This window comes from Ascaphus truei, chromosome 3 (genome assembly GCF_040206685.1).
Source record: "Ascaphus truei isolate aAscTru1 chromosome 3, aAscTru1.hap1, whole genome shotgun sequence".
In the NCBI taxonomy this organism is placed as follows: Eukaryota; Metazoa; Chordata; class Amphibia; order Anura; family Ascaphidae; genus Ascaphus; species Ascaphus truei.
The window spans coordinates 410,760,387-410,787,996 of record NC_134485.1 but is presented as its reverse complement, the minus strand read 5'-3'; the positions used below and the strand labels follow the sequence as shown (position 1 = coordinate 410,787,996).

General features: G+C 47.0%; 1 protein-coding gene across 1 annotated transcript in view; it reads right to left on the bottom strand.

Moving 5' to 3' along the window:
* Positions 1 to 27,610, bottom strand: part of TENM4 (teneurin transmembrane protein 4) — a 1,230,300-nt gene that overhangs the window by 162,986 nt on the left and 1,039,704 nt on the right. Inside the window, 2 exon segments of the mRNA XM_075592607.1 lie at positions 4,396 to 4,606; positions 7,022 to 7,236. Coding sequence (XP_075448722.1) covers positions 4,396 to 4,606; positions 7,022 to 7,236 — 426 coding nt within the window.

Sequence of the window (27,610 nt, the reverse complement as noted above, 5' to 3'; positions counted from 1 at the left end):
ATCTTCCGTATCCGCTGTGGCACTGGAGGCCTCCCCCCAAGGTAAGTGTATTGTGTGTGTGTGTGTGTTAGTTGGTTGTTGCCCACCATTCTCTCCTGAACTCTCGTGTGCTCTTGGGCACAAAAATGTCGGGGACCCCTGTTCTACAGTATCTCGTTCAACATGACTGCAACGTAAAAATGTCTTTCATTAACAAACAATGCAAAGAAGCCAATAAGTTGGACTCCCTTGGGTTCCCCTCTAACAGCTGCATTATGAAACAAACACGAAGAACTAGAAAATGTGTGTTGATTCGGCAAGTGTTGTCACGCTATTGTAGCTCCACATAGATTGCGAACTAGGACTCTCAATCTGCGAGAAATTAACATATTCTCTCTCCACTGGAGCCGTGCGCACTCCGTTTTGTACAGTAATGTAGGCCTGAAGAGAAGCTGGTCCAAGGTTCCCTCTTTGATTTCATAACACAGCCCAGGCACTCAGATGTGCCTTTCCTCCCCTGAACAGACTTTAAATATCTGCCAAATCACTAGCGCTCCTCAAAAAAACACTATTCTCTTTCCCCCTGTTCCAAACTGCAAAGAATAAAACACCAGTTTCAAGCAGAGGTGAATTCACCATACACTTTCCATTAGAAATAGGAAAGTCAACTATGTTGGTAATTTCAATTCTTTTTAGTGAAATGATTCACTCGGAAATGTTATCCTCCCCTTTCTTATGTGTCTTACTCTTACAAAGAGTTTATACGGGAAATGAAACTGCGTCACAATCTCTCTCTGTATACTCTTTCTGGAAGAATGTATAGGACCCAGAGCATTCTTCATAGATAAAGTACACACGGAGAAAAGACCTTCGAGGTTTCAAAAGCCATGCACTTCTCGGAGACCAAAATGTCTACTAGAAGTTTGATCTACAAGACTGTTTAGGTCATTTTCTCTACATACACATTGACTTGGTGCAGAAACAAAGATACGCTGCTCACTCTTTTAAGGGACAGTGTCCTCATCACCAAAATGTACTAATCCCAGTGACGTGGGGGTGGGGAGATGGGGGAGACGGCAGACTCCGGTCACTTTATATCCACCCCGGAACCTTGCAGTTACCAGCAAACCACCATCTCAATCCCTATAAACAGATTAATGTTTGCCAAGTTCCCCTCAACACTGCAACTGATACCCAGTCAGAGTATTTAAACGGGCCATCATTTCTTGAAAGACCGCTGGAGGTACATTGTTCAAATATGATTACCATTTGGGTATACATTTCCCAGCTCTGTTACAGATATCGGAAAGTGGATCCCACTTTTCAGATAATCATAATGTGAATAAGAAAGGATTCTAATTGACTGATACTTGGTGGATACAGTTTTAGCAAATTGACCAATATTAATTTACGAGCAGCCAACAAGATCATCTCCGCTAGTCTGGGCAGGTCATCTGTCTTTGTCCTTCACATACCCAAATAGCAACACCCTACAGTCCAAAGGAAACAACCTAGTCAGATAATTGTAAGTTTTGTTCCCCAACCTCCTGATCTTCTTTCCACAGTACTAGACAGTGGGCAATTGTAGCGCCCATGCTCCCACACTTCATACAGACCGCCTCAGTTTCAGTTCAAAATTTATTTAGTTGTCTGGCTTCCAGAGAGGCACGATTTATCAATTTGAATTGTAAGTCTCGCAGATTAACGTCTAGTGTAATTGTGTCTACCTCCCTGTATCCAGAAAGTAGGATCTCTAAATCGAGGAGATCGGGAAATGGGCTTGCCATCTATCAGTTACGATGGTGCCAATGTTTAGCGGTACCAATTTTAATTAAAGGGGTATATATAAGCCGTGAGCTAAAGCGTAGCTGCAAAGAAGCCAACAAGTTGGACTCCAATGGGTTACCCTCGAACACCTGCGGGAAGTCTCTGAGTAATGATTGGCTACAAGGTCTGATTTGGAGAAAGGCAAAAAAGTGAGAATTTGGTAAATTATATTTAGTTTTAAGTTGGTCAAATGTAGGAAAGATGTGGCTCTTTGTTATGAAAAAGTCGCCTACAGTATGAATGCCCTTCTGGGTCCAAATATCGAAGACTGAAGGTTCTATTCCTGAAGAGAAATTAAAGTTACCCACTATCGGAAGGAGTCTGGAAATGGCAGGTGGGAGTTCGAACAATTTCCTCCATTTTTTCCAGGCCCAAATTGGGTCTTTGAACAATAAACACTCTCCCCCCCGGCGCGTGAAGGACTAGAGGATGCCGTGAGTGGAAGATCATCTGTGTTTAAGGGGTTACAATCTAGAATATTAATTAATAGTGCTAAATTAATTAAGTGAATTCATTTTTCTGCACACATACAGTAGATTAGGATAGTGTGAGCCATAGTAAACTATGAAATAATTTAATGAAATATACCATAGCAAAGATGACCAGCTTTTTTTCTGGCAGTAATTCACTTGATGTTGTTGCAAATTGATTGTGTAATGAAGAATTCAAAATTGCAATCAGTTTATCCCACTATCTGTGGTAATTCAATAGATAAAGAAGGCGCTTTTCTCATGTTGTTATATGGAAAGGCGTTGTAAAAGGACAGTGTGGTGAACATACAAGGTTAAATAAATACAGTAAATGTAAGAACCAAGACTGGGTTACAGAGAATAGTAATTAATCCTAAAAGGGCTTACAATTTGTATTCTCACATGTTCATTCTTCTCAGTTCCCATGCTCTCTTGGAACCTCTCCAACCACATTTTTTGGTCTGCTCAGTCTACTGAAACTAACCTTAGCAAAGTAGGCAATGACCTCCCTGCTGCTAAATGACAAGGTCAGTAGTCCTTCCTCATTCTTCTCTTCCTCCTTGCTGCCTCTTAACACAGTTGACCACCCTCTTGCACTTCACATTCTTTGGTCCTATCGCATTTCCTTATTCATTCTCTGGTTACTCCTTCAATATCTTTTTATTTTTAATGTCTGTTGGTGTCCCTAAGATCTCTATTCAGGGGCCTTTCATGTTCCTCTTACATAGTGAGAGACGACGAATAACCTCTGACAGCCAATCCAGACGCTACATATATTCCTAACAAAACGGTCACATCTGACTGCTCCCGTTAATCTCTGTGCCCTGGAAATGGGCAACATTGTTCAATTTTATTATGTATCTCAATTTTGCTTCTGTGTCAACTTTTCTGAAAATATTTCACTCTGATTACATTAAAAGCACAAAAATGCTCTAAAGTTGTGAATTCTGATTTTCATATGTGTAAAAAGAGTTGCTACTGTATACAAGTAGAGAGATGCGTTGAATATTTCTTTACATTTTCAGAAGTCTACAAAAGTTGTGACTTCTGGCAACAAAATAAAAACTAAAGAATGGTGAGCTATTCCTTCAACATGTCCACGTTCTCCTTATTCTGAAATCAATTAAATACTAGTGTTTCTTGCACACACGCACAGGGGGTAACACAAGTGAACTGCAAGTACCGTGCATTTTTGGAAGAACAGCCCAATTTGTAAAACGTAATACATGTAGTGACTAAAGACCTGTTTTAAACTGTAAGCTTTGAAGCAATGTATAAGACTTTCAGAGGGGAGCAATAGAATAAATTCAGCCAGGTAATGGGATAGTGGAGACTGAAACACTTTTGGTGACATTTCAAGGTTAACATTTTGGACATTTCAAAATCTGACAATTTTCCAAGAAGAGCTTTCCATCGATGTATCACAACCACACAGCAAAAAAATGCTTCTGGAGACAGAGGGTGTGATATACAGATGGGTCTGAGCCTCTAAAACTCTGGATTTATGGCAAACAGAGCCATGCACTCCAATTAGTAGATAGATCCTGAAAATCACATACCACATCAAGATAAGTGCTCACTCCACTGTAGAATGGCTTTATTATGAACAATATAACAAAATTAAGCGATATTCAGGCATTTCTGCAATGAAAACTTCTTTTGCACTTCTATACAATTCAATACTTGTCCCCCTGGCACAGAAAGGGTTAGTATTTATTTTGTGGCCTAATGTTTCCATCCCTTAGTTCTACATTCTATTGTCAAAAATGTCTCTGGCACAATTCACACTGCTTCTAAAATCCCCCTGTCTCCTTCAAGGTCTTAGTCTCTGGTTCCTTAGAACAGTGTTTCTCAACCCTCACCTCATGACATCCCATCCAGACCAGATTTTTCTGAATTATCAATGAACTAATGAGCACTCGTTTGCACTGATCTTATATGTGAATGTGTGATTATCTGGATCCCACATATGGCCTGGATTGGGTGTCCCGAAGAAAAGCTGAGAATTACTGCAACAACACAACAACGCAACAGGAATCTCTCACTTGACCGCTGTGCACTTTCAGCCATTCAGACATTTTCTAATCACCCTGAGACACTTTCCACATCATGTTCTTACCGATAGTTGTAGTAAGGAAGGAAACCACCTCCGATTCCTTGCCGTCATTGTAAAAAGCCAGATGCCAGATTCCGGAGTCCAAGTACTGGATGAATCCTGTCTCATGACTTGCAAGTGGCACCACACCTCTGTGTAGCCGCTGAGGACCTTCTAAGCTTCGGGCCTCCTGAGTAAGCAGACGTCTCCCGTCTAATAGTTCCACAAAATCAAACTGGAAACACAAAGCAAAACTGTAATGACATTTACATCCGCTTTTACAGAAATAAGCTAACTAGTTCTTAGCTGCTTCTTATAACCTTATAATCACTTGTTTAATATAAAAGCAACTAAATCCTTCCAAAAGCATATTATGAAAACGTAACTATGAGATGTGTGCAGAGGTATGCAATGGAGACCGTTTTTAAGGTGAAATTAAAATAAGGCTTTATTGCGCCTGTCCCTTTTAACACAGCAAAACATATAAAAACAACAAACACCTATCCCTGTGTAAGGGCTAACTTACTTCCCCAGTCCGTTTCTCTAGGGCTGGAGGCATAATCCCATTACCACCCTATTCTCCAAAGTCTCAATTGATACCTTAAAGCAGGTGGCCCTTCATGTCAGTCTCTGGTAGGTTCCTGGGTCCCCTGTGTCCAGGAATATAGGTCTTTGGGTGTCTTGATCTCAGCAGAGTCTTTCTGCTCAAGACCTCTTTCCTCTTGTCAGCACCCTTGTGTACTGAGGAAAATCTCCCTTCCTGTCTCTCAGGCAGGCTTTTTTGATACCTGTAATCAGCCAGGTGGTGTTGGTTAATTGTCTACCAGCAGTTAACCACCACACTGCTGGATTAGAGGCACATTTCTGAACAGGGATAAGTCCCCTGTTACAGTAACCCTTGTTAAATACCCCTAAAGATAAAGGAGTGATTAGTATCTTCTCTTTAGATAGTGCCCTGCAACACACACAGCTACAAATAAGCAAAGATGGGTGGGAGCCGTGTTGATCCTTTCTTCCAAGTACTAAGGAGGGAGAGGGCGTAGATGGTATGATACCTTTTATTGGACCAACAAGTAGTTTATATGTTACAAGATTTCAAATCTCTCGGGGTCCTTCATCGAGTATGGCAGAAATACAGACACAAAATATTATATTCAGTGTTTGTAAGAGGGATATATCTGGTTGCAATGGATGTTGAGAGGAAGAAAAAATGTGATAAAGTTACAAAAAATAGAGATGAAGAGAGTGGGAGCAGGAGTTGCAGATGGTACCAATAAAAAATCTAGATACTTTGAGCTCTGCTGTGCGACTTGTTTTGTAAGACATCATGTATATGTGATATTTAATAGCTATTGCTATCAAAATTAGGGCCTAAAGCCCTAATTGAGGTTCTTTGGTGCATAGTTAAGATAGTCAATAGCGCTTCAATATGAGTGCCTCCAATGGTCAGAATTAAAAAATTATTTTAAAAAGCCATCTTAAAATGACCCCAACAGAATAATACACATTGTTATTTTATTCTACACCTCGCTTCAGCATTAGGCCCGGGCCATGGTGCCTTCGCCCGCGCGGAGCCTGTGAAGTCCCCCCACGTGAAGCGGGTGCTTCCCCTGTCCATTGTGGACGGGCCGTGGGGGGCATTCTTAGGGGCGTCACTGAACTGGTTCGCCCTCATTGGGCGAACCGCTCACATGACCTGCGTGTTGCGCCAAGAAATCAGTTTCAACGGGCGCCCCCTCCTGCCTCCGTCCGCACGGTCTATGGGCGAGATCAATGCCTTAAGGCAATCTGATCGCGCCCCGCAGACGCCTCCGCGCGGTCTCCCACACCATGGACGTCGCCTTAGAATTCATAAGTGCTGCAGCTCAGGTTCTTGAAAGGAGCTCTTAGCAATGTATTCATTCTTTAGCCACGAGAGTCAATTCACCCTCAACCTTGTTAATGCATTTGCTATATATTTTATTGGACAATTTAAATCAGCAAAACTCCCAGAAGCCTTTGTAAGTTTAAATCATGTAATGTTAGTATCCTTCTGCCTGATAAGGTACTGAAAAAATTAGATGCATGGAAAAAAATTTCCACCAACGCTGTTGCAAACTAACGGCTGTAAAGGTTGAATCAGTAGTTATACTCAATGAAAAGCACGTTGTGTTCTTGCAAATGAAAATGTGAAGAATTGTCTTGTAGTAAAGCAAAAGCAGCGGCGCCAAAACTGTGAGCTCTTCTTTAAAAACACAGCGAAACAGGAAAGAAAGTGTAAGTATATGATGAAGAAACGAGAATTGGATAATATCCATCTTCATTAGAGGGAGGAATTGGAAAACAACAGACAGCTCACTTACAAGTGGTCCAGGCAAAATGGTACTGGGTGACACCGAAAATCGCTCTCTTCTGATTTCCATAGCAACAATTTCATGGCATAAAAGTCACTTATTTAAAAAATAATAGCATAAACCTTTTGAAAACGGAGATTGCAGAAGCACTCCACTTTGTTTACCAGGACATGTTCTTCTGCATTCAAGTACATACTTCCACTAGCCACAATGGACTATAATCACCTATGGGCAGGAACGCCCTGTAATTTTCATTGAACAGTACAGCATATAACGGAAATAAATGAAGTGAAGAATGGAGAAGCCGCTATGGTTACCTGTGTGTGTGATGGGGGAAGGCCTCTTCTGCCATATATACCGACAAGGGCGGCTTTTCCGAGGGATACATTGAATTTAAGGTGCACGGGATGGTCTATGAACACTTGAGACCTCCAAAATATGCCCGGAGGAATCTTCTGAGTGGCCCTTCTTCCCACGTCAAGCTCTCCGGAGTCAATAAAAGTGTCCTCAGGAAAGAAACTGCTTGGTTTTCCTACTGAGACACAGAAAGAAAAAAACGACCAGGAATGAGCTTGAAATACAACCACAGCGTGTTTTCATGCGGGAGGATTGCACATGGTCAGGGATGACAGTGTGGATTCCGGATGTTGCAAGCAGATGAAACCGCTCTAGAGAAAGCCAGGAGCGTGATTATCGGTTTATAAGCCTTTCCCATAAAGCAGAAGGGCCATCTACTCGCCCACTTGTAGATAACATACAGACATTAAACATGACGACAGGCAAGAATTATTTGGCCCGGCTAGTCTGACATTTTCCCGTTCGTCTTGAAATGTAATCATATTTGATGCTCGATTATATTACTAAACCAAAGCGCTGGGGTTCTCAACTCCAATCCTCAATGACCCCCTTCCACCCCCCCCTCCTTCCCAACAGATCAGGTTTTAAGGATATCCCTGCTTCAACACAGGTAGCTCAGTCAAAGAGCCTGCTTCAGCACAGGTGGCTCAGTCAAAGACTGGGATATCCTGAAAACCTGATCTATTTGGGGGGGGGGGGGGGGAGGCCTGAGGACTGGAGTAGAGAACCCCTGCTTTAGGGTTCTCTTGTGCCTGTGCCCAAGCTGCTTTGAATCATATTACTGGCCTTGTCCTGAACAGACATGCTTGTAGTCTACATGCATTTATGTGCGTATTGGTGAAGAAGCACATTGTGAAAAGAACATGTAGGAGGAGAGGAATTTGAATCTATGCCTCCATTTAGAGAACACGGGTATCTGGCAACTTCGCCCATCAATCCTGAAACCGAACATATAAAGGGGTTTGTCCAATAAGCTTCGGAGCGTATTGAATAAGCCCCAAAGACAGATAAGTGGTTAAGTAGGTAGCAATATGCATTGCATTCAGAATGGCGCTACACTGACTGCAAATAGCAGTACACAGACACAAGGCTCAGTTACACACTAGCTGTTCCTGAGCACCTCTAAGGATAGATGTAATCCTGCAGTAGTCCACAAAGGTGTATGTTCCCGGGCTCTATGACTGACACCACCAGTGCATGCGTATCAAAGAAGAAATTAAATACAATTAAAATCGAGAGTGGTTACTTTGCCCAGAATTGGTCGACTTTTGCCGTGACAAATAAACCCCCCAAAGTTGCTCTCCTATGGTTCTGTTTATGCTCCCACTTTACAATTTTAAAGATGTATATGTCGCTCCTTCGTAGCGCTTCCGGAGGCGGAGATAGAAAACCCAATGTGGCCCAGATTTATAACTGTACATAGAGCTGAGCATAAGCACACGAAGGCCTGTGCACATTCATGTACATTTGGTTATACAAATACTTTGCACTCTTGCTCTGTATCTGGTACAATTTATAGCGTTACTCCTATGACTGTATATTTATATATGTTATTTTTGTATATGTAGTTAATGTGACCTCCACTCTATGCTTTAGCGCCTGCAAAGTAGACTAGACCAGGAGTGCTCAACTTCAGTCCTCCAGATCCCCCAACAAGGCAAGTTTTAACGACATTCTTGCTTCAGCACAGGTGGCTCAGTCAGTCCCTGCTTCAGCACAGGTGGCTCAGTCTTCGACTAAGCTTCTGATTGAGCCACCTGTGCTGAAGCTGGGATATCCTTAAAATCTGACCTGTTGGGGGTAGGAGGGTGAGGGCTTGAGGACTTGAGTTGAGAACCGCTGATGTAGACCAGGGGAGCGCAAACTTTTCAGTATGCGCCCCCCTGCCCGTGCCCCCCCCCCTTACCTGTCCCCTGGCTTCTTCTGACGTCACGACTCATGTTGTGTGACCCCGTGGCGTCATTTGGCGCCATGTTCCCAGAAGCCACCGGAGACCACGTAAAGGAACTTACAAAGGCCTCACGTGCGCCCCCCTGCATTTAATTTAAATGCTTTGGGGAAGAGCGCGAGGCCTCTGTATGCGCCACACAGAAAATGTGGGGGGCGCCCCCCAGTTTGTGTACCCTTGATGTATACTATAAAATGTATTTGTTACTGAAATAATTCAAGAAAGGCATGGGGGTGCTTTGTTAAATTGTAAGAAAAGGATACAATTTATAAGGGGAGCCTGTCCTTTTAACCCATTTCATGCTGACAGCAGCTGTCCATTACAGACCCCCGCAGCACAGATAGTGTTAACATTTCCCATTGTGCAGAAGGCTGCAACCACAGGGTGAAGGGAGATGTCTGATTGTAGGAAGCCGCTCCAGATTTCTATTTAGATAATGACACAATAGCAGACCATAATGGTGTATTCTAATCAACATTTCAATAATAGCCCTCATTTTAATCTTATTTTTAATCTAATTTAATTTCACTCGCACGTGTTCACAGTAAAACATTTATTCCCTGTGCTCTGGGTTTTTTTTTTTTTTTATCTTATCGAAATGGCTTTTTTTCCCCCTGTAAGGGCAGGAAAAACACAGACATACAAAGGACAATCAAACACAGGTGCTATTTAGCTTACAAAATCAAAGCTCAAAATATCTTTCTAAGTATTTAAAAATCAAACAGGCCCCGATTATTGTTTTGGTGTTTATCTGCCCATTGTCAATGACACAGCAGGAGCCTAGCATTACAATGTCAAACTTGACTCCCATTGCTCACAGGGTAAATTTGTATAGGACGTTATTTATGCTGCTTTTCTATTTAACGCAGAAATACTGCATTCCCTTTCTTTTCTCTTAGGCCTGGGACCCGCTGCGCTCGTTGGCGCGGGCGGCAATGTAGCGAGTTCCCCACCAGCAGGGGAATCCTCGCGAGTCGGTCCCGGTCCCCACTGGCTGCACAGCTGATCACACGCTGTGGCGCGTCAGCCGCTAGGAGACACCACAGAATGGTGTTTCCTAGCTTCGACGCGTCACGTGGTGTGGCTGTGAGCCAATGGGGAGGATAGGCTGCGGGAGGAGGAGAGGCTTCGGGGAGCGGGGAGGAGTGTGGAGTGAAAGCAGGTGAGTGCCTGTCTGTATATGTGTGTGCCTGAGTGCCTGTGTGTGTGTGTATGTGTGTGCCTGAGTGCCTGTCTGTGTGTGTGTGTGTGTGTGTGTGTGTGTGTGTGTGTATGAGTGTGTGTATGTGTGTGCCTGTCTGTGTGCGTGCCTGTCTCTGTCTGTGTGTGTGTGTATGAGTGCGTGAGTGCGTGAGTGCCTGCCTGTGTGTGTGTGTGTGTATGTATGTATGTATGAGTGCCTGCGTGTGTGTGTTTTTTTTACTTACCTGCAGCCCGTGGCAGCCCGTGGAGGGAGGGGGGGGAAGAGTAGCGGGTCCCTCCGCTCAAGCCACGCCCCCCCTCCCTGTCAATCCTCCCAGTCAATCCTCCCACCTCCCGCTCCGGCCCCTCACGTCATGGCCGCGCCCCCTCACGTCATGGCCGCGCCCCCCCCGACCCGTTTGGCCACGCCCCCCCCGCTCCGAGAAAAGCATCCTGTAGACCGCAGATCGCGGTACAGCGAGTTGCACGCGCCGCCGGCAAGCAAGCCAGCCGTGCGGACGCGTGCAACGGGACCTTAGCCTTATTTGTATATGTAAAGCATGTGACTTATAATTTTACATTCTTCCCTAAGCTGGCAGTTGTTTGCTGCTCCTGTTATAAAGCTGTAAAAATCCTTATGGTGTTACTAACATAATGGCTGCTTCAGTCAGTGTAACGCAGCAGCTACAATGTATCCTTATACAGGTGGTCCTCGTTAATCCGCGGCGGATAATGCATCCGGCGAACTGCATAATGTGGCATCGGAAAAGCCGTTCGACGGAAAATGGACCGTCGGATGCCGAGGACCGTCTGTATTACTAAGGTAACATTATCTATTGTTACAGTGTGCTGCTCAAAATGCTGGGAACATTGGCAACAAATTATCACAAACAGGAAAGTGTTGCAAAGATCTTGCACTGCTTGGAAGGTGGGCTAAGGCTAGGTCCCAGTGGCCACGGCTGCGCATGCGATGGCGTGCGCGCCACGCACAAGGTACAGCCTGAGCCTTCTATGGGACAGGCCCCAGTCGGCGCGTTTGCGCGCACAAGGCGAGATGCGCGACAGCCTTGGCCAAAAGACAAGATTTTTGTCCTTTGGAGCGGCAGCCGAGCATTGGCCACGTCACGGCGGTGGTTCAGCCAATGAGGGCGAACCAGCTGTGAGCCGCCACGGCTGCGCCCCGCCACACCTCCCCTCCCTTCCCCCCCATCGGATCTCCTGCTCTTCACTGTAGAACACAGGGCGCGGCTGAAACGGGTGCACGCGTCGCCAGACGCTGCGGCGCGCATGCATAAGCTTATACGCTTATAGTGCCGGCAACATCAGGCTGCGGTCGCTGGAAAAATCAACCTGAGATGACTTCCAGCGATCGCGACCAAGCCGTCGCGCTTACTGTAAGCGCACGTGACGCCGGCAATGCATTTGTTTTGACGGGGCGTCGCGACTCTGTCGCCGGCACTAGAAGCGCATAGAAATATATAATAAGTGCTATAGAAATCAAAGGATGCTTTAAAATTGATTCGATTGACATTAAGGGTGGAATATTTTTGAACGTAAAATTTCACATGTTTGCTGCTTTAAATGCTAAAAAAAAAAAGGCTTTATCTTAATCATTGTTTTTGGCAGCGAGTAGTACTTTTGCTGCTGAAAGATTGCATATGTATGTTCAAAAAAAAAAGTATTGGGGGCGTAATACAATGGGCTGTGATACAATGTATGAATATGTAACTCCAATAAAAAAAATTGTACAAAACAAAAAAGGAAGATATATTTTCTTGCACCAGCATATAATTTTCCGTATACAGTACAATCATGTTACCTGTGGTTTTCTTTGTATCTTCTGTTTTGTTTGTTCCTTTTGTGGTAATAATTGTAAAAATAGCAGTCTCTGCTTGAGACTCACTAAGAATACGTTTCTTTCTTCACCTACCACACTTTAGTTTTAACAGTACTCATCTTTTCTCTACGTTTTTGTTGTTGTTAAAGCAGCCATTTAACAGCGTGCTTTGTGCTTTTGAAGGGGATATCTTATTTTTATTTATGTGATCTTACAATCAGAAGATATCAGCCTAGAAAATTCTAGTTTTGATTGAAACTAAGATGGCTGCCATTTGTCCCCTCAGCACTCACTCACTTACCCTCCTTGCCCGGCTCTAAACGAGTTTGCATCGAGTTAAACTATATACATGGCAATGTTCCGTCTCACATAACCTGCTCAGGGTGCAGGGTCCGTGCCGGCTGGGCGTGAATATATAGATAGAATAAGGATGGGAGCCAGGAACTTTTATGGTAGAAAGAGAGCTTTATTTACATCCGTTTATAAGGCTCACTCAAGGACATACTACATGTAAGACATATTAACTGGTGGCAAATCATAAAGTTACTCTGTGCTAGGGAGGTACTTATGCTGTTTCCCTTAGTATTGGTTAGATTGACAATCTCCTGCATAGCATCAATAAGGCCCATTCTCAAGGTGGCCCCTTTTGGGAATACCCTCTGCTTTCTGGGATACGTATCTCCTTACTGTGTACTGCATTCTTCACCCATGCATGTTGGATTGGGAGTTTACTAAGGACATTTTGGTGAGGCCGGTCTGATTATGCTCCGGAGCCACTTCTCTGAGAACTCATGCTAAGCACATGCTTACTCCTCTTAATGAATGAGAACAATCTTGGGTCATTACTATAGGCGCTAACAAAATAGGGTATGTTACTTAACTGAAAACAATAAACAGGGACTGGATACTTTAAAATACATATCTATACACTTAAACATATTTACAGGATTCACTGCGAGGCCCTCTGCCAAAACTCACGAGGAACCTGCTTCTAGAACATTGGGTGGAGCTACACATACCCTCTATCTCAAGATGGTCACATAATTTGGTCACAAGCCATCTTGCATCATATGGTGGGGAGGAGCAATACTAAAGTGATCCCACCTGGTTAACCCATTAAGGCCGTTAACCCCTTACACTTATTAGTAGTACCCAGAGGAGGCTACACATGGTTATTTTTACGTTTCTATTGGTGACGTAAAAGAAAAGAGGATGTTGAATATTTTTGAGGCAACCTCGATGGTATGTGTTTTTTTTAAATTTTATTTTTGACCTACTATGTGGCATTGCCACTATAACTCATCTGTAAACAGGCAGTCCTCGGTTATCCAACGGAATCCGTTCTGGAAGTAGCGTTGGATAATGAAACTGTTGTAAAGCGAGTCCCATGTTAATCAATGGCGACGAGCGTTGGATAACGCATCCGGCGTTGAAAAATGGCCCATAGGGTTGCATTGTAAAGCGTTGGATATGCCATGCGTTGTAAAGTGAACCGTTGGATAGCGAGGACTACCTGTATACATATAAGGACTTGACAAAGACGTTTCTTAGGCCGGCCCGAGACGCAGCCAATTAATAGAATAGGGATGTTTTGTCAATCAGCAAGCTGCAGATTTCATAAGCTTGTTAAATAGACCTGTTGGTCCTTCCTAGCTCCTCTTGACCTTGGGCAAGTCACTTTTCCACCTTTGTTACATGCACCAAATATGAAAACAGAGGGTATCAATGCTACGAAAGTGCTTAGAGGTTTGTTTTTTTCTCTTGCGTTTGCATCAGATGTAAGAAAGATACACATTATATTCACATATTTACCCCCCCAAAAAAAAACTTTTAGACTTGGTGGATCTTTTTGAGCAAATACAATATAAAAAGTGAGATACAGAATTTGATACATTTCAAACTCCTCCTTTAATTTCTCATATTTCCACTCCCTACATTTCTAGCTGATGCACACTTGTCAAAATTCTTGATACATTGAAGCAGAGGGACACAAGAGGAAAATGACTGAATCCGCAGCTATTTTACTCCAAATTTGCCTTGATACATCACCCCCAGAGTTGGTTAGATCTTCGAGGCAGTAACTAATGTTGCCTATATTTTATTCTTTACTTCACAGCGTTGCATTGCCAAGCAGCACGATGCAAGAACGAAGAATGACTAAGAAAGCATTACAGACAAATCTCTGTACTGTAATGGCAAGTATAGCCTGGAAATGACAACCCAAGAACATTTTGTCCTGCAGAGAACGCGGTTCAGGTTTCCAGTCCCCACTCGGTCAGCACCATCAATAGGAAATACTCAAAGACCCAGTGAGAGGTCGTAAACTTTAAAATACATCAAAGGGTCTGAACAAAGTACAAGAGGGAAGCATATGTCCGAGAATGAGAAGTGCCAGAACAAAAGGTCACTCTCTGAAGCTGGAGGGTGGCAGGTAGTTCTTCGCAGAAAGGGTGGTGGATTGGTGGAACCGCTTCCCAACAGTGGTGGCAGGAGCAAATAATACAGCAAGCAGCGTCTGATTTCAAGATCTGCCGCTCCTAGGCACTTACATGTGGTGGCCTCCTCCTTCCAAATCGCAGTGTCACCGACGTGACACCACACGACGTCGCGTTGCCGTGGCACGTCGCGTCGGTGACGTCCGCGGCGTCATTTGAGTGACATTTTGTGATTCGGAAGGAGAAGGAGGGAGGCAGCAAGGAGCCGCCACATGTAAGCGCCTTACCATCATGCCCGATAGGCCCGAGAGCACGGCAAATGTATAGGAGGGGGGCAGACATTTTTGCCGCCCCAGGCCCGGGCCTAATGGGAAATCCGCCACTGACAGCAAAGGTATTCAACCATTGCTTGGGATAGACACAAGCCTATCTTAAATATGAAAGACAGCCGAGGATGATCTGAGGTTTTACAGGAGACAGGAAATGGGTAGATCAGGTGGGCCAAGTTGTCCTTATCTGCTGTGTTTCTATGTTCAGGTTTCTATGTTCAGTAAAGCCTGGTCCCCGCTGGCTACTGCAGCGCTTGCAGGGACAAGAGCCCTCCCCTCAATGGGGCCGGGCCCGCTGCAAGGGGGGGGCACCGCGTTGAGCCGAGAGTTTCTCCTGCTCTCAATAGAATTGAGAGCAGGACTTGCGACGGAGCGCGGTTCAGCCAATGAGGGCCAACCTGCCGGGTGACATCATGGCCACGCCCCCGTCACTCCCCCCTCCCCCACACACCCCCTTCCCCTGTAGCTCACTGCAGACCAGGGAATCGGCTGCACGCGCCGCCAGCCTCGCAGGCGCGCGTGCAGCGGAGGCAGCGGGGACGCAGCCTTAGGCTCAGAGCAGAAGCATAACGACCATCTACAGCTACTGCAGACTCTGGCTTGCTCTTATCTGGGGCTGTAACTCTGATAATTGGCACGAGGGTCGTTGTGACACACGTGGGATGCCACTTTTGTACCTACCTGCACACTTTCCTACTTATATCATCTGAGCTTGGTGACACCCATGCAAACATGTTATTGCTATACCCGTTGTTGCTCGCTTTTATGATTAAATACAAACGGCCTGTTTCGGTTTCTTGCGGCAGAACCAGCCGGTAGCCTGTAGCGGTGCGCAGTAAGACCATCTCACTTAACAACTACAAATACTAATCCACTTTTATATTATCAAATCCTGAAGACATAGTAAGTTCTGCAAGAAAGCTATTCCCCACAGACAGAACAAATAACCAATTGTATCCTTCTATACAATCCCACATGTTATAACATAACAATTGCACTAAATCTTTGTGAACTAAATATATAGTTGTGGTAATTTTCTTCAACTGCAAAAATGGCGATATAGATGATTTTTTTTTTTTTTTTGCGACATGCTTTATTGCCCTTAGTGCGGCTTTAATCAAAAGAATATTTCTAAAGGTGCCCCATTCGTTCTGACAGGCAAATGACTTTTATTTACTGGCTCAGGAAATTTGGCGTCTGGTTTGAATTATAAAGTCCAGTGTCCTGGCAGGTTAGGCCCACCAGGGTATAAAGTGTCAGGAATTACCCGTCACATGTTTTTATTAAACCAGCTGTGCTAACTAAAAAAAGGCCACCTTTATCTAACCTCTCAGTTTGCGCTCTGACAAGCTTCGTCTTAGCAGCTTTCAGTTCTAAGAGAATCTCATATCCAAAAATACTTTTTTTCCCCCTGCTTTGGAGACATAGAATTGTATCAGGGCCGGAGGCCAACTGCGCCGAGATACACGATAGTAAGAAAAAATAGGCACTAATACCCAGGAAACAAAGGAAATGAATGATGTCCAAGAGAGCGTGTGCCCATAAAAATAATGGTATTTAATGGATCATCCAAAAACAGCTACAACACAGGGTGTACAAACCCCCACCAACGCGTTTCGAGCGTAAGCTCTTTTTCAAGGTGACCAAGACCACTGCGCCGAGAGGAGCAAGGAAACGGGCCCTTTACTCTGATGTTCTGAGGCCAGGTATACTCCGGTATAATGGTATATTACATAACAATGGAATATGGAATAATGGAGCATTCCATGACAATAGCTGAAGGAGCAGCTCAGTGAGTGGTGACTCTGATACGAAGGATCTGAGTTTGAATCAGGGGAACCTGGTTTACATCCCGGTGTCGGCTCCTTGTGACCTTTGGCAAGTCACTTTATCTCCCTGTGCCTCAGGCGCCACAATCACAGATTGTAAGCTCATCTGGGCAGGGACTATGTGTATAACATTCCTATGTGCTGCGCACTATGCTGTCATTGTGAAGCGCCTTGTGTCCCATTGGGAGAAAAGCGCTACTGTATATGAAATAAAAGTTCATTTTATTATTATTACAATATTCAATCATGAATATCAACAGAGATGGTCAGAGCAACATCATATTTTGGTTACTTCTATTTCAAGCCGCATTTTCAAAAGAGCGGGTGTGATTTACTATCCAATTTGGTGTCAAACTAATGCTTTATAACTGATTACAATGTTTATTTCTTAACAGTTTGTTAGTAGTTGCTCTAGTAAGTGAGCAGTGGAAAAATTGAGCAAGGAGTACAGTGATTTTATACACATTTGTTAACTAATTTGCAAACAAACACATTTGTATACCCGAGTCGCACAGTAAAAGACAGAATAGATATTCACATATCACTGTAACATGCAACACGCTCTGAGTCAGCTTCCCAGCTCTGGAAAATGGTTCAACTCCCTTCAAATGAACGGGGCTAAAGCTTTCTCCAGCAAAGGGAAGCGGGATATTGAATAAGGGGCTTAGCATGCTTCTTCTGTGGACCTCGCCATGTTGACAATAAAACATTCAACTTACTGTACGATATCCCTGCTTCAGCACAGATGGCTGAATCAGTGGCTCAGTTGAAGACTGACGTGCTGAAGCAGGGATTTCCCTAATACCTGACCAGTTGGTGGCCCTTGGGGACTGAAGTTGGCTACACCTGGCTACAATGGAGTCCTAAATTGCACACAAATGCTGGGACGGCACAGAGAGAAACTGCATTAATGCAACAGGAGTTAGGGCTTCTAACTAATAGGGTGCGCTCACATAATTATTCAAACACTTTGCAGCTGTATTTAACCCCTTGAGTGGCAGAGAGGACACATGAGCAGGGTTCGCTCTGTATATGTGCAATACAAGACATTGAGATAGCTAGATCTCTACCACTCAGGGGGTTAAAGACATTGAGAGAAAGCGAGAGAGCTACATTTAGTAGTGTCTCCAGGGACATATATATATACACACACAACTAGAGACACTACTAAATTGAAAGTCTCGCTCACTTGCTCCCTCGCTCTCTCTCTCGTAACCGATTTCAGATTCAATACGAAATCCGCGTTCGGATTCTGAAAAATCCGTCCGGGTTGTATTCAATGACGGATTTGAATGAATCTGATTGGGTTTTTTAGTACCCGATCCGCAGACAGATTTGATCTAAACAATCTGCGGCATGTGATTTCGGGAAATGTATTTGGGCTGGACGGCCCATCTCTACCTCTGTCCCACCTCCCCTTCTCTTTACTGGTTCTCTGACAGGGTGTGACGGCCCGTCTCTGCCCCTGTCCCACCTCCCCTTCTCTTTATTGGTTCTCTGACACGGTGGGACGTCCTGTCTCTTCCCCTGTCCCACCTCCCCTTCTCTTTATTGGTTCTCTGACAGGGTGGGACGTCCTGTCTCTACCCCTGTCCCACCTCCCCTTCTCTTTACTGGTTCTCTGACAGGGTGGGATGGCCCGTCTCTTCCCCTGTCCCACCTCCCCTTCTCTTTATTGGTTCTCTGACAAGGTGGGACGGCCTGTCTCTTCCCCTGTCCCACCTCCCCTTCTCTTTATTGGTTCTCTGACAAGGTGGGACGTCCGTCTCTTCCCCTGTCCCACCTCCCCTTCTCTTTATTGGTTCTCTGACAGGGTGGGACGGCCCGTCTCTTCCCCTGTCCCACCTCCCCTTCTCTTTATTGGTTCTCTGACAGGGTGGGACGTCCTGTCTCTACCCCTGTCCCACCTCCCCTTCTCTTTACTGGTTCTCTGACAGGGTGGGACGGCCGTCTCTTCCCCTGTCCCACCTCCCCTTCTCTTCATTGGTTCTCTGACAGGGTGGGACGGCCCGTCTCTTCCCCTATCCCACCTCCCCTTCTCTTTATTGGTTCTCTGACAGGGTGGGACGGCCGTCTCTACCCCTGTCCCACCTCCCCTTCTCTTTATTGGTTCTCTGACAGGGTGGGACGTCCCGTCTCTTCCCCTGTCCAACCTCCCATTCTCTTTATTGGTTCTCTGACAGGGTGGGACGGCCGTCTCTTCCCCTGTCCCACCTCCCCTTCTCTTTGCTGGTTCTCTGACAGGGTGGGACGGCCCGTCTCTACCCCTGTCCCACCTCCCCTTCTCTTTATTGTTCTCTGACAGGGTGGGACGGCCTGTCTCTTCCCCTGTCCCACCTCCCCTTCTCTTTATTGGTTCTCTGACAGGGTGGGACGGCCGTCTCTTCCCCTGTCCCACCTCCCCTTCTCTTTATTGGTTCTCTGACAGGGTGGGACGTCCCGTCTCTTCCTCTGTCCCACCTCCCCTTCTCTTTATTGGTTCTCTGACAGGTTGGGACGTCCTGTCTCTTCCCCTGTCCCACCTCCCCTTCTCTTTATTGGTTCTCTAACAGGGTGGGACGTCCTGTCTCTACCCCTGTCCCACCTCCCCTTCTCTTTACTGGTTCTCTGACAGGGTGGGATGGCCCGTCTCTTCCCCTGTCCCACCTCCCCTTCTCTTTATTGGTTCTCTGACAAGGTGGGACGGCCTGTCTCTTCCCCTGTCCCACCTCCCCTTCTCTTTATTGGTTCTCTGACAAGGTGGGACGGCCTGTCTCTTCCCCTGTCCCACCTCCCCTTCTCTTTATTGGTTCTCTGACAAGGTGGGACGTCCGTCTCTTCCCCTGTCCCACCTCCCCTTCTCTTTATTGGTTCTCTGACAGGGTGGGACGGCCCGTCTCTTCCCCTGTCCCACCTCCCCTTCTCTTTATTGGTTCTCTGACAGGGTGGGACGTCCTGTCTCTACCCCTGTCCCACCTCCCCTTCTCTTTACTGGTTCTCTGACAGGGTGGGACGGCCGTCTCTTCCCCTGTCCCACCTCCCCTTCTCTTCATTGGTTCTCTGACAGGGTGGGACGGCCCGTCTCTTCCCCTATCCCACCTCCCCTTCTCTTTATTGGTTCTCTGACAGGGTGGGACGGCCGTCTCTACCCCTGTCCCACCTCCCCTTCTCTTTATTGGTTCTCTGACAGGGTGGGACGTCCCGTCTCTTCCCCTGTCCAACCTCCCATTCTCTTTATTGGTTCTCTGACAGGGTGGGACGGCCGTCTCTTCCCCTGTCCCACCTCCCCTTCTCTTTGCTGGTTCTCTGACAGGGTGGGACGGCCCGTCTCTACCCCTGTCCCACCTCCCCTTCTCTTTATTGTTCTCTGACAGGGTGGGACGGCCTGTCTCTTCCCCTGTCCCACCTCCCCTTCTCTTTATTGGTTCTCTGACAGGGTGGGACGGCCGTCTCTTCCCCTGTCCCACCTCCCCTTCTCTTTATTGGTTCTCTGACAGGGTGGGACGTCCCGTCTCTTCCTCTGTCCCACCTCCCCTTCTCTTTATTGGTTCTCTGACAGGTTGGGACGTCCTGTCTCTTCCCCTGTCCCACCTCCCCTTCTCTTTATTGGTTCTCTGACAGGGTGGGACGTCCTGTCTCTACCCCTGTCCCACCTCCCCTTCTCTTTACTGGTTCTCTGACAGGGTGGGATGGCCCGTCTCTTCCCCTGTCCCACCTCCCCTTCTCTTTATTGGTTCTCTGACAAGGTGGGACGGCCTGTCTCTTCCCCTGTCCCACCTCCCCTTCTCTTTATTGGTTCTCTGACAAGGTGGGACGTCCGTCTTTTCCCCTGTCCCACCTCCCCTTCTCTTTATTGGTTCTCTGACAGGGTGGGACGGCCCGTCTCTTCCCCTGTCCCACCTCCCCTTCTCTTTATTGGTTCTCTGACAGGGTGGGACGTCCTGTCTCTACCCCTGTCCCACCTCCCCTTCTCTTTACTGGTTCTCTGACAGGGTGGGACGGCCGTCTCTTCCCCTGTCCCACCTCCCCTTCTCTTCATTGGTTCTCTGACAGGGTGGGACGGCCGTCTCTTCCCCTGTCCCACCTCCCCTTCTCTTCATTGGTTCTCTGACAGGGTGGGACGGCCGTCTCTACCCCTGTCCCACCTCCCCTTCTCTTTATTGGTTCTCTGACAGGGTGGGACGTCCCGTCTCTTCCCCTGTCCCACCTCCCATTCTCTTTATTGGTTCTCTGACAGGGTGGGACGGCCGTCTCTTCCCCTGTCCCACCTCCCCTTCTCTTTGCCGGTTCTCTGACAGGGTGGGATGGCCCGTCTCTACTCCTGTCCCACATCCCCTTCTCTTTATTGGTTCTCTGACAGGGTGGGACGGCTGTCTCTACCCCTGTCCCACCTCCCCTTCTCTTTATTGGTTCTCTGACAGGGTGGGACGGCCCGTCTCTTCCCCTGTCCCACAGCCCCTTCTCTTTATTGGTTCTCTGACAGGGTGGGACGGCACGTCTCTTCCCCTGTCCCACCTCCCCTTCTCTTTGCTGGTTCTCTGACAGGGTGGGACGGCCCATCTCTTCCCCTGTCCCACCTCCCCTTCTCTTCATTGGTTCTCTGACAGATTGGGACGGCCCGTCTCTTCCCCTGTCCCACCTCCCCTTCTCTTCATTGGTTCTCTGACAGGGTGGGACGGCCGTCTCTACCCCTGTCCCACCTCCCCTTCTCTTTATTGGTTCTCTGACAGGGTGGGACGTCCCGTTTCTTCCCCTGTCCCACCTCCCATTCTCTTTATTGGTTCTCTGACAGGGTGGGACGGCCGTCTCTTCCCCTGTCCCACCTCCCCTTCTCTTTGCTGGTTCTCTGACAGGGTGGGACGGCCCGTCTCTACCCCTGTCCCACCTCCCCTTCTCTTTATTGTTCTCTGACAGGGTGGGACGGGACGGCCTGTCTCTTCCCCTGTCCCACCTCCCCTTCTCTTTATTGGTTCTCTGACAGGGTGGGACGGCCGTCTCTTCCCCTGTCCCACCTCCCCTTCTCTTTATTGGTTCTCTGACAGGGTGGGACGTCCCGTCTCTTCCTCTGTCCCACCTCCCCTTCTCTTTATTGGTTCTCTGACAGGGTGGGACGTCCTGTCTCTTCCCCTGTCCCACCTCCCCTTCTCTTTATTGGTTCTCTGACAGGGTGGGACGTCCTGTCTCTACCCCTGTCCCACCTCCCCTTCTCTTTACTGGTTCTCTGACAGGGTGGGATGGCCCGTCTCTTCCCCTGTCCCACCTCCCCTTCTCTTTATTGGTTCTCTGACAAGGTGGGACGGCCTGTCTCTTCCCCTGTCCCACCTCCCCTTCTCTTTATTGGTTCTCTGACAAGGTGGGACGTCCGTCTCTTCCCCTGTCCCACCTCCCCTTCTCTTTATTGGTTCTCAGACAGGGTGGGACGGCCCGTCTCTTCCCCTGTCCCACCTCCCCTTCTCTTTATTGGTTCTCTGACAGGGTGGGACGTCCTGTCTCTACCCCTGTCCCACCTCCCCTTCTCTTTACTGGTTCTCTGACAGGGTGGGACGGCCGTCTCTTCCCCTGTCCCACCTCCCCTTCTCTTCATTGGTTCTCTGACAGGGTGGGACGGCCCGTCTCTTCCCCTGTCCCGCCTCCCCTTCTCTTTATTGGTTCTCTGACAGGGTGGGACGGCCGTCTCTACCCCTGTCCCACCTCCCCTTCTCTTTATTGGTTCTCTGACAGGGTGGGACGTCCCGTCTCTTCCCCTGTCCCACCTCCCCTTCTCTTTATTGGTTCTCTAACAGGGTGGGACGGCCGTCTCTTCCCCTGTCCCACCTCCCCTTCTCTTTGCCGGTTCTCTGACAGGGTGGGATGGCCCGTCTCTACTCCTGTCCCACATCCCCTTCTCTTTATTGGTTCTCTGACAGGGTGGGACGGCCGTCTCTTCCCCTGTCCCACCTCCCCTTCTCTTTATTGGTTCTCTGACAGGGTGGGACGGCCCGTCTCTTCCCCTGTCCCACAGCCCCTTCTCTTTATTGGTTCTCTGACAGGGTGGGACGGCCCGTCTCTTCCCCTATCCCACCTCCCCTTCTCTTTGCTGGTTCTCTGACAGGGTGGGACGGCCCGTCTCTTCCCCTGTCCCACCTCCCCTTCTCTTCATTGGTTCTCTGACAGATTGGGACGGCCCGTCTCTTCCCCTGTCCCACCTCCCCTTCTCTTTATTGGTTCTCTGACAGGGTGGGACGGCCGTCTCTTCCCCTGTCCCACCTCCCCTTCTCTTTGCCGGTTCTCTGACAGGGTGGGATGGCCCGTCTCTACTCCTGTCCCACATCCCCTTCTCTTTATTGGTTCTCTGACAGGGTGGGACGGCCGTCTCTTCCCCTGTCCCACCTCCCCTTCTCTTTATTGGTTCTCTGACAGGGTGGGACGGCCCGTCTCTTCCCCTGTCCCACAGCCCCTTCTCTTTATTGGTTCTCTGACAGGGTGGGACGGCCCGTCTCTTCCCCTGTCCCACCTCCCCTTCTCTTTGCCGGTTCTCTGACAGGGTGGGACGGCCCATCTCTTCCCCTGTCCCACCTCCCCTTCTCTTTATTGGTTCTCTGACAGGGTGGGACGTCCCGTCTCTTCCCCTGTCCCACCTCCCCTGCTCTTTGCTGGTTCTCTGACAGGGTGGGACGGCCCATCTCTTCCCCTGTCCCACCTCCCCTTCTCTTTATTGGTTCTTTGACAGGGTGGGACATCCCGTCTCTTCCCCTGTCCCACCTCCCCTTCTCTTTGCTGGTTCTCTGACAGGGTGGGGCGGCCCATCTCTTCCCCTGTCCCACCTCCCCTTCTCTTTATTGGTTCTCTGACAGGGTGGGACGTCCCGTCTCTTCCCCTGTCCCACCTCCCCTTCTCTTTGCTGGTTCTCTGACAGGGTGGGACGGCCCGTCTCTTCCCCTGTCCCACCTCCCATTCTCTTTATTGGTTCTCTGACAGGGTGGGACGGCCCGTCTTTTCTCCTGTCCCACCTCCCCTTCTCTTTGTTGGTTCTCTGACAAGGTGGGATAAGCGGATAGGAAACACTTTATTGACAAACACTTCCCCATTCTGAGGCCATTAAGAAATGTAACTGGCTGTTATGTGGGATTGCACCTTTACAGCAAACTGTCTGTTTAGGTTTCTTTGTAAATGAATAAGAATTTTCTAATCAATTAGGAGTCTTTCCCTGTGCAAACTCCTGTTCTGCACATACTGATATCTCACAAAAGGGAACAGCTTGAGGAAATCAGCCATCACCCACGTGTATAAATAGAAACGTTACTTAAAAATACTTCTAGGTGTCTGATTTTTGGACATTCACCTAGAGTCCTAGACCAGGGGTGCGCAAAAAGGGAGATTTTTCCGGGGAGGCGCGGCGGTTAGAGAGGCCCCACACTCTTCCCCAAGGCTTTTAAATGAAATGCCGGGGGATCGCGTGAGGCCTCTGTAACTTTACTTACCTTGTCTCCGGCGTCACGTGACGTTACGTTGCGTGTCAACGCGGCGCCGGACACATGATATGGATGGGGGCAGTGCAGACATGGGGGTGCAGGGGGGAAAGTTTGCACACCCGTGACCTAGACCAGGTGTCTCAAACTCAGTCCTGAAGGGCCACGAACAGTCCAGCTTTTATGTATATCCCTGCTTCAGCACATGTGGCTCAGTCGAAGACTTTGAGACCCCTAACCTAGACTGACTTATACTTAAACATGTATTTTATTTATTTATAAAATATTTTACCAGGAAGTAACACATTGAAAGTTACCTCTCGCTTTCAAGTAAGTCCTGGGCATAGAGTTATGATGACAAAAAATATTTTATAACAATGGTATTGCCATTGGTTCATTTCAGTGCCAGAAGGGAGAAGAAAAAGGAAGAAAAAGATGAAAAAATATAAATGTTATGCTAAAAATCCAGGGATCTCCCTGCTACATAGAGAGCCCGAGTTTATCCCTTCAGGATAATTTCTCCTCTATACATAGGGAATCGTGGCCTGTCTAATGCAAACACAAACTACAACTCAAAAAATACGCTAGGCTCAGTATTTCTAACTTCATTACCCCTTTGCTACCTTGCGTGAATCCGCTTAGAGTCATGTTGCATTTGTCGGAGAGTTGCTGTCTGTATTTTTCCCAAACCCTTAGTTAGTTTGCTAAATTAAAATGAACTATATTTGCCCTGTGTCAGAAAATAACTGATTTTCCCTGCTGGGAAATATCTTCAGATGTATATTGATGAGTTAGAATAGAGTGATTGCTCATCAAAGCACAACACGCAATTAAACAACTCAAAAAAAAACATATCGCTCTAGAAAAACATACAAAGTTTAATGTGCGAACATTTTTTGTATAGCAGTGAAGCTATCCAGACACGCCTGTTAATTAATTAATTGTTCTGTGGGTCTGCTGCTCTAGGGAGGCCCAGTACAGAGCTGATTGTTACCAAAGTGTAATAACCTACCACATGTAATGAAATAAATGTTTCACATAGTTCATGCAAGTTTCATGTTGGACAAATATGTTGCATCTATGACGTGAATAAGTGAAGATCACTATTTCTGCATGTACTGTAAGTGCTAATACAAGCGTTTTAATTTGTTGGCAAGACTACTACTGTTACAGAAGCAATCCACGGTATTTGCGATTTATGTAAGGTTTTTTTCCCAGTGGGTTTATTGGTGCTGCTCCATGGGTTCCTCCGACTTTTTGGTATCACCCTTCACCGTTAAAGAGTCATGAAGGGGGCTGTCGACTGGGCAAGAATACTTGCCCAGTGGACAACAAATAGCTGCGGGGTCAGGGCACGCTCCCACAGCCAATAGAAAGCCACAACGCCATTGGGTACTGACATTGCAGCCTCCCATTGGTGACCCCTAAGCCAATAGATAGCCACAACACCATTGGGCGCTGACATTGCAGCCTCCTATTAGTGACCCCTAAGCCAATAGAAAGCCACAACACCATTGGGAGCAGACATTGCAGTCTCCTATTAGTGACCCCTAAGCCAATAGAAAGCCACAACACCATTGGGCGCTGACATTGCAGCCTCCTATTAGTGACCCCTAAGCCAATAGAAAGCCACAACACCATTGGGAGCAGACATTGCAGTCTCCTATTGGTGACCCCTATGCCCATGTGTGGAGTTTTGTTTCAGACATTACACTAGGTCTATCACGATTCCCCTCTCTACTGTGACACTGTAATTGGGTCTGTGATAGAAAACCAGGGTGGAGAAAGCATTTGACAGTCAAACACTTCCTCATTCAGAGACCCCAAAGAATAGTGTTGTGCTTAATTTGCAAAGAAGACAAAAAGCACCCAAATATGTGCTGACTGCACGGTTACATTGGTTTAACCCTTTGGAGTACGGCGTGACGTACCACCGAACGTAATGAGAGCCGGTACTCTAGGGCCTCAATGCTATAAATGCTCGTTTGCTGGGCGGAGACTGGAGTGCCAATGGAGAAGCCTGCGTGCCCTGTCCACGACCGTGTGATCGCTACACCATGCAATAAAGCATGGTGTCCAACAGGTGGCGCCGATCTTCCGACACAAAAAAGGAATCGCCTTATATTATATGTGGATGTATTATCACAATTTGAGCACTAGCACTGTATTAGTATTATATGATATATTCACATTAGTCTATTATATTCACCATTACATATTTTCCTTCACCGTTACAATCTGAGCGTAGCTCTTGAATTTTGTTTGTTTTAATTTGTATGACACCTAGCCAGACCTGCACATTCACCCTGCATCCGTTAAAGCCAGGGGGCTCAACTCCAGTCCTCCTCCCAACAGGTCAGGTTTTCAGGATATCCCTGCTTCAGCACAGGTGGCTCAATCAGTTCCAGCTTCAGCACAGGCGGCTCAATAAGAGGCTCAGTCTTTGACTGAAGCTGGGATATCTTGAAAACTTTACCTGTTGGGGGGTCTTGAGTGCTGGAGTTGAGCCCCCTGGCGTTAAAGGGTCTCCAACACAGCAGCAAAATAAAGGAGGGAGTAAAACGTAGACATTTATTTGGCGATACTAACAATGTTTGTAATTTTGTCGTTCCTCTCTCACGAATTAGCCCTTAATTTTGCAATGTGGACATTGTGTTTCTCTGCAGTACGTTGTTGGTTAGTATTTTCTGTATAAAGTCACTGCATTGAATGATTTAGGGTCTCATTCTATCTAGTCTATAGCCGCCATTTGGGTTGGAAATCCCTATTAGAGCCAGTAGAGATTTTTGTCCGAAGTCGGCCCTACCGTCCGCTTTAGACTGTGTAGAATTACCCTCTTAGCCCCCCAAAAATGACGTCATCTATGTAATGAAATAACTTCAAAAGCTAAAGTGTCCTAATGCTAGTTGGTTCCCCAAATTCCTCTTCCCAGCTTTGAAAGCATCAGTGACCATTCTGCACTCACACTACGCTATGCTACAAGGACGGGCAGCGCTCCGAAAATAACTAGTGACACTTAATTACAGCACTGTTTCCAGGGATCTGAATTGAAATCTTAAACTGGGCCATTCACGGTGGGAAATGTTGAGCTTTCAGTTGATCTCTGGAGAATCCATCTCCAATCAGAGCTGTCAGTCAGCAGCTATGTGAACTGGTGCAGATAAGTGGAAGCAATGATCTCCTGCTCTTGTGCAAAGCAAGAGGACCAGACACCCAATTCACCATGTTAAACAAAAAATGTGAATATATATTTATATTCTTAGGAAACAGGGGACTTAGTGCCTTATATTGTCTACGTCTCAGCCTATGTCTCTGCAGTTTTCATGTTTGATGGTTATAAATCACTGCAAATGACAAAGGTGACTGCTTATGAGAGTTTGTTATTGGTGGCTGCTGTGGTGATGTTACAAGAAGTGTTTGGAAGCCATTGTTTTGGATGTGATACCTTAGAGCAGAAGTTCTCAACTCCAGTTCTCCAGACCCCCTCCCCAACAGATCAAGTTTTTAGGATATCCCAGGCGGCTCAATCAGTGGCTCACCTGTGCTGACGTAGGGATACCCT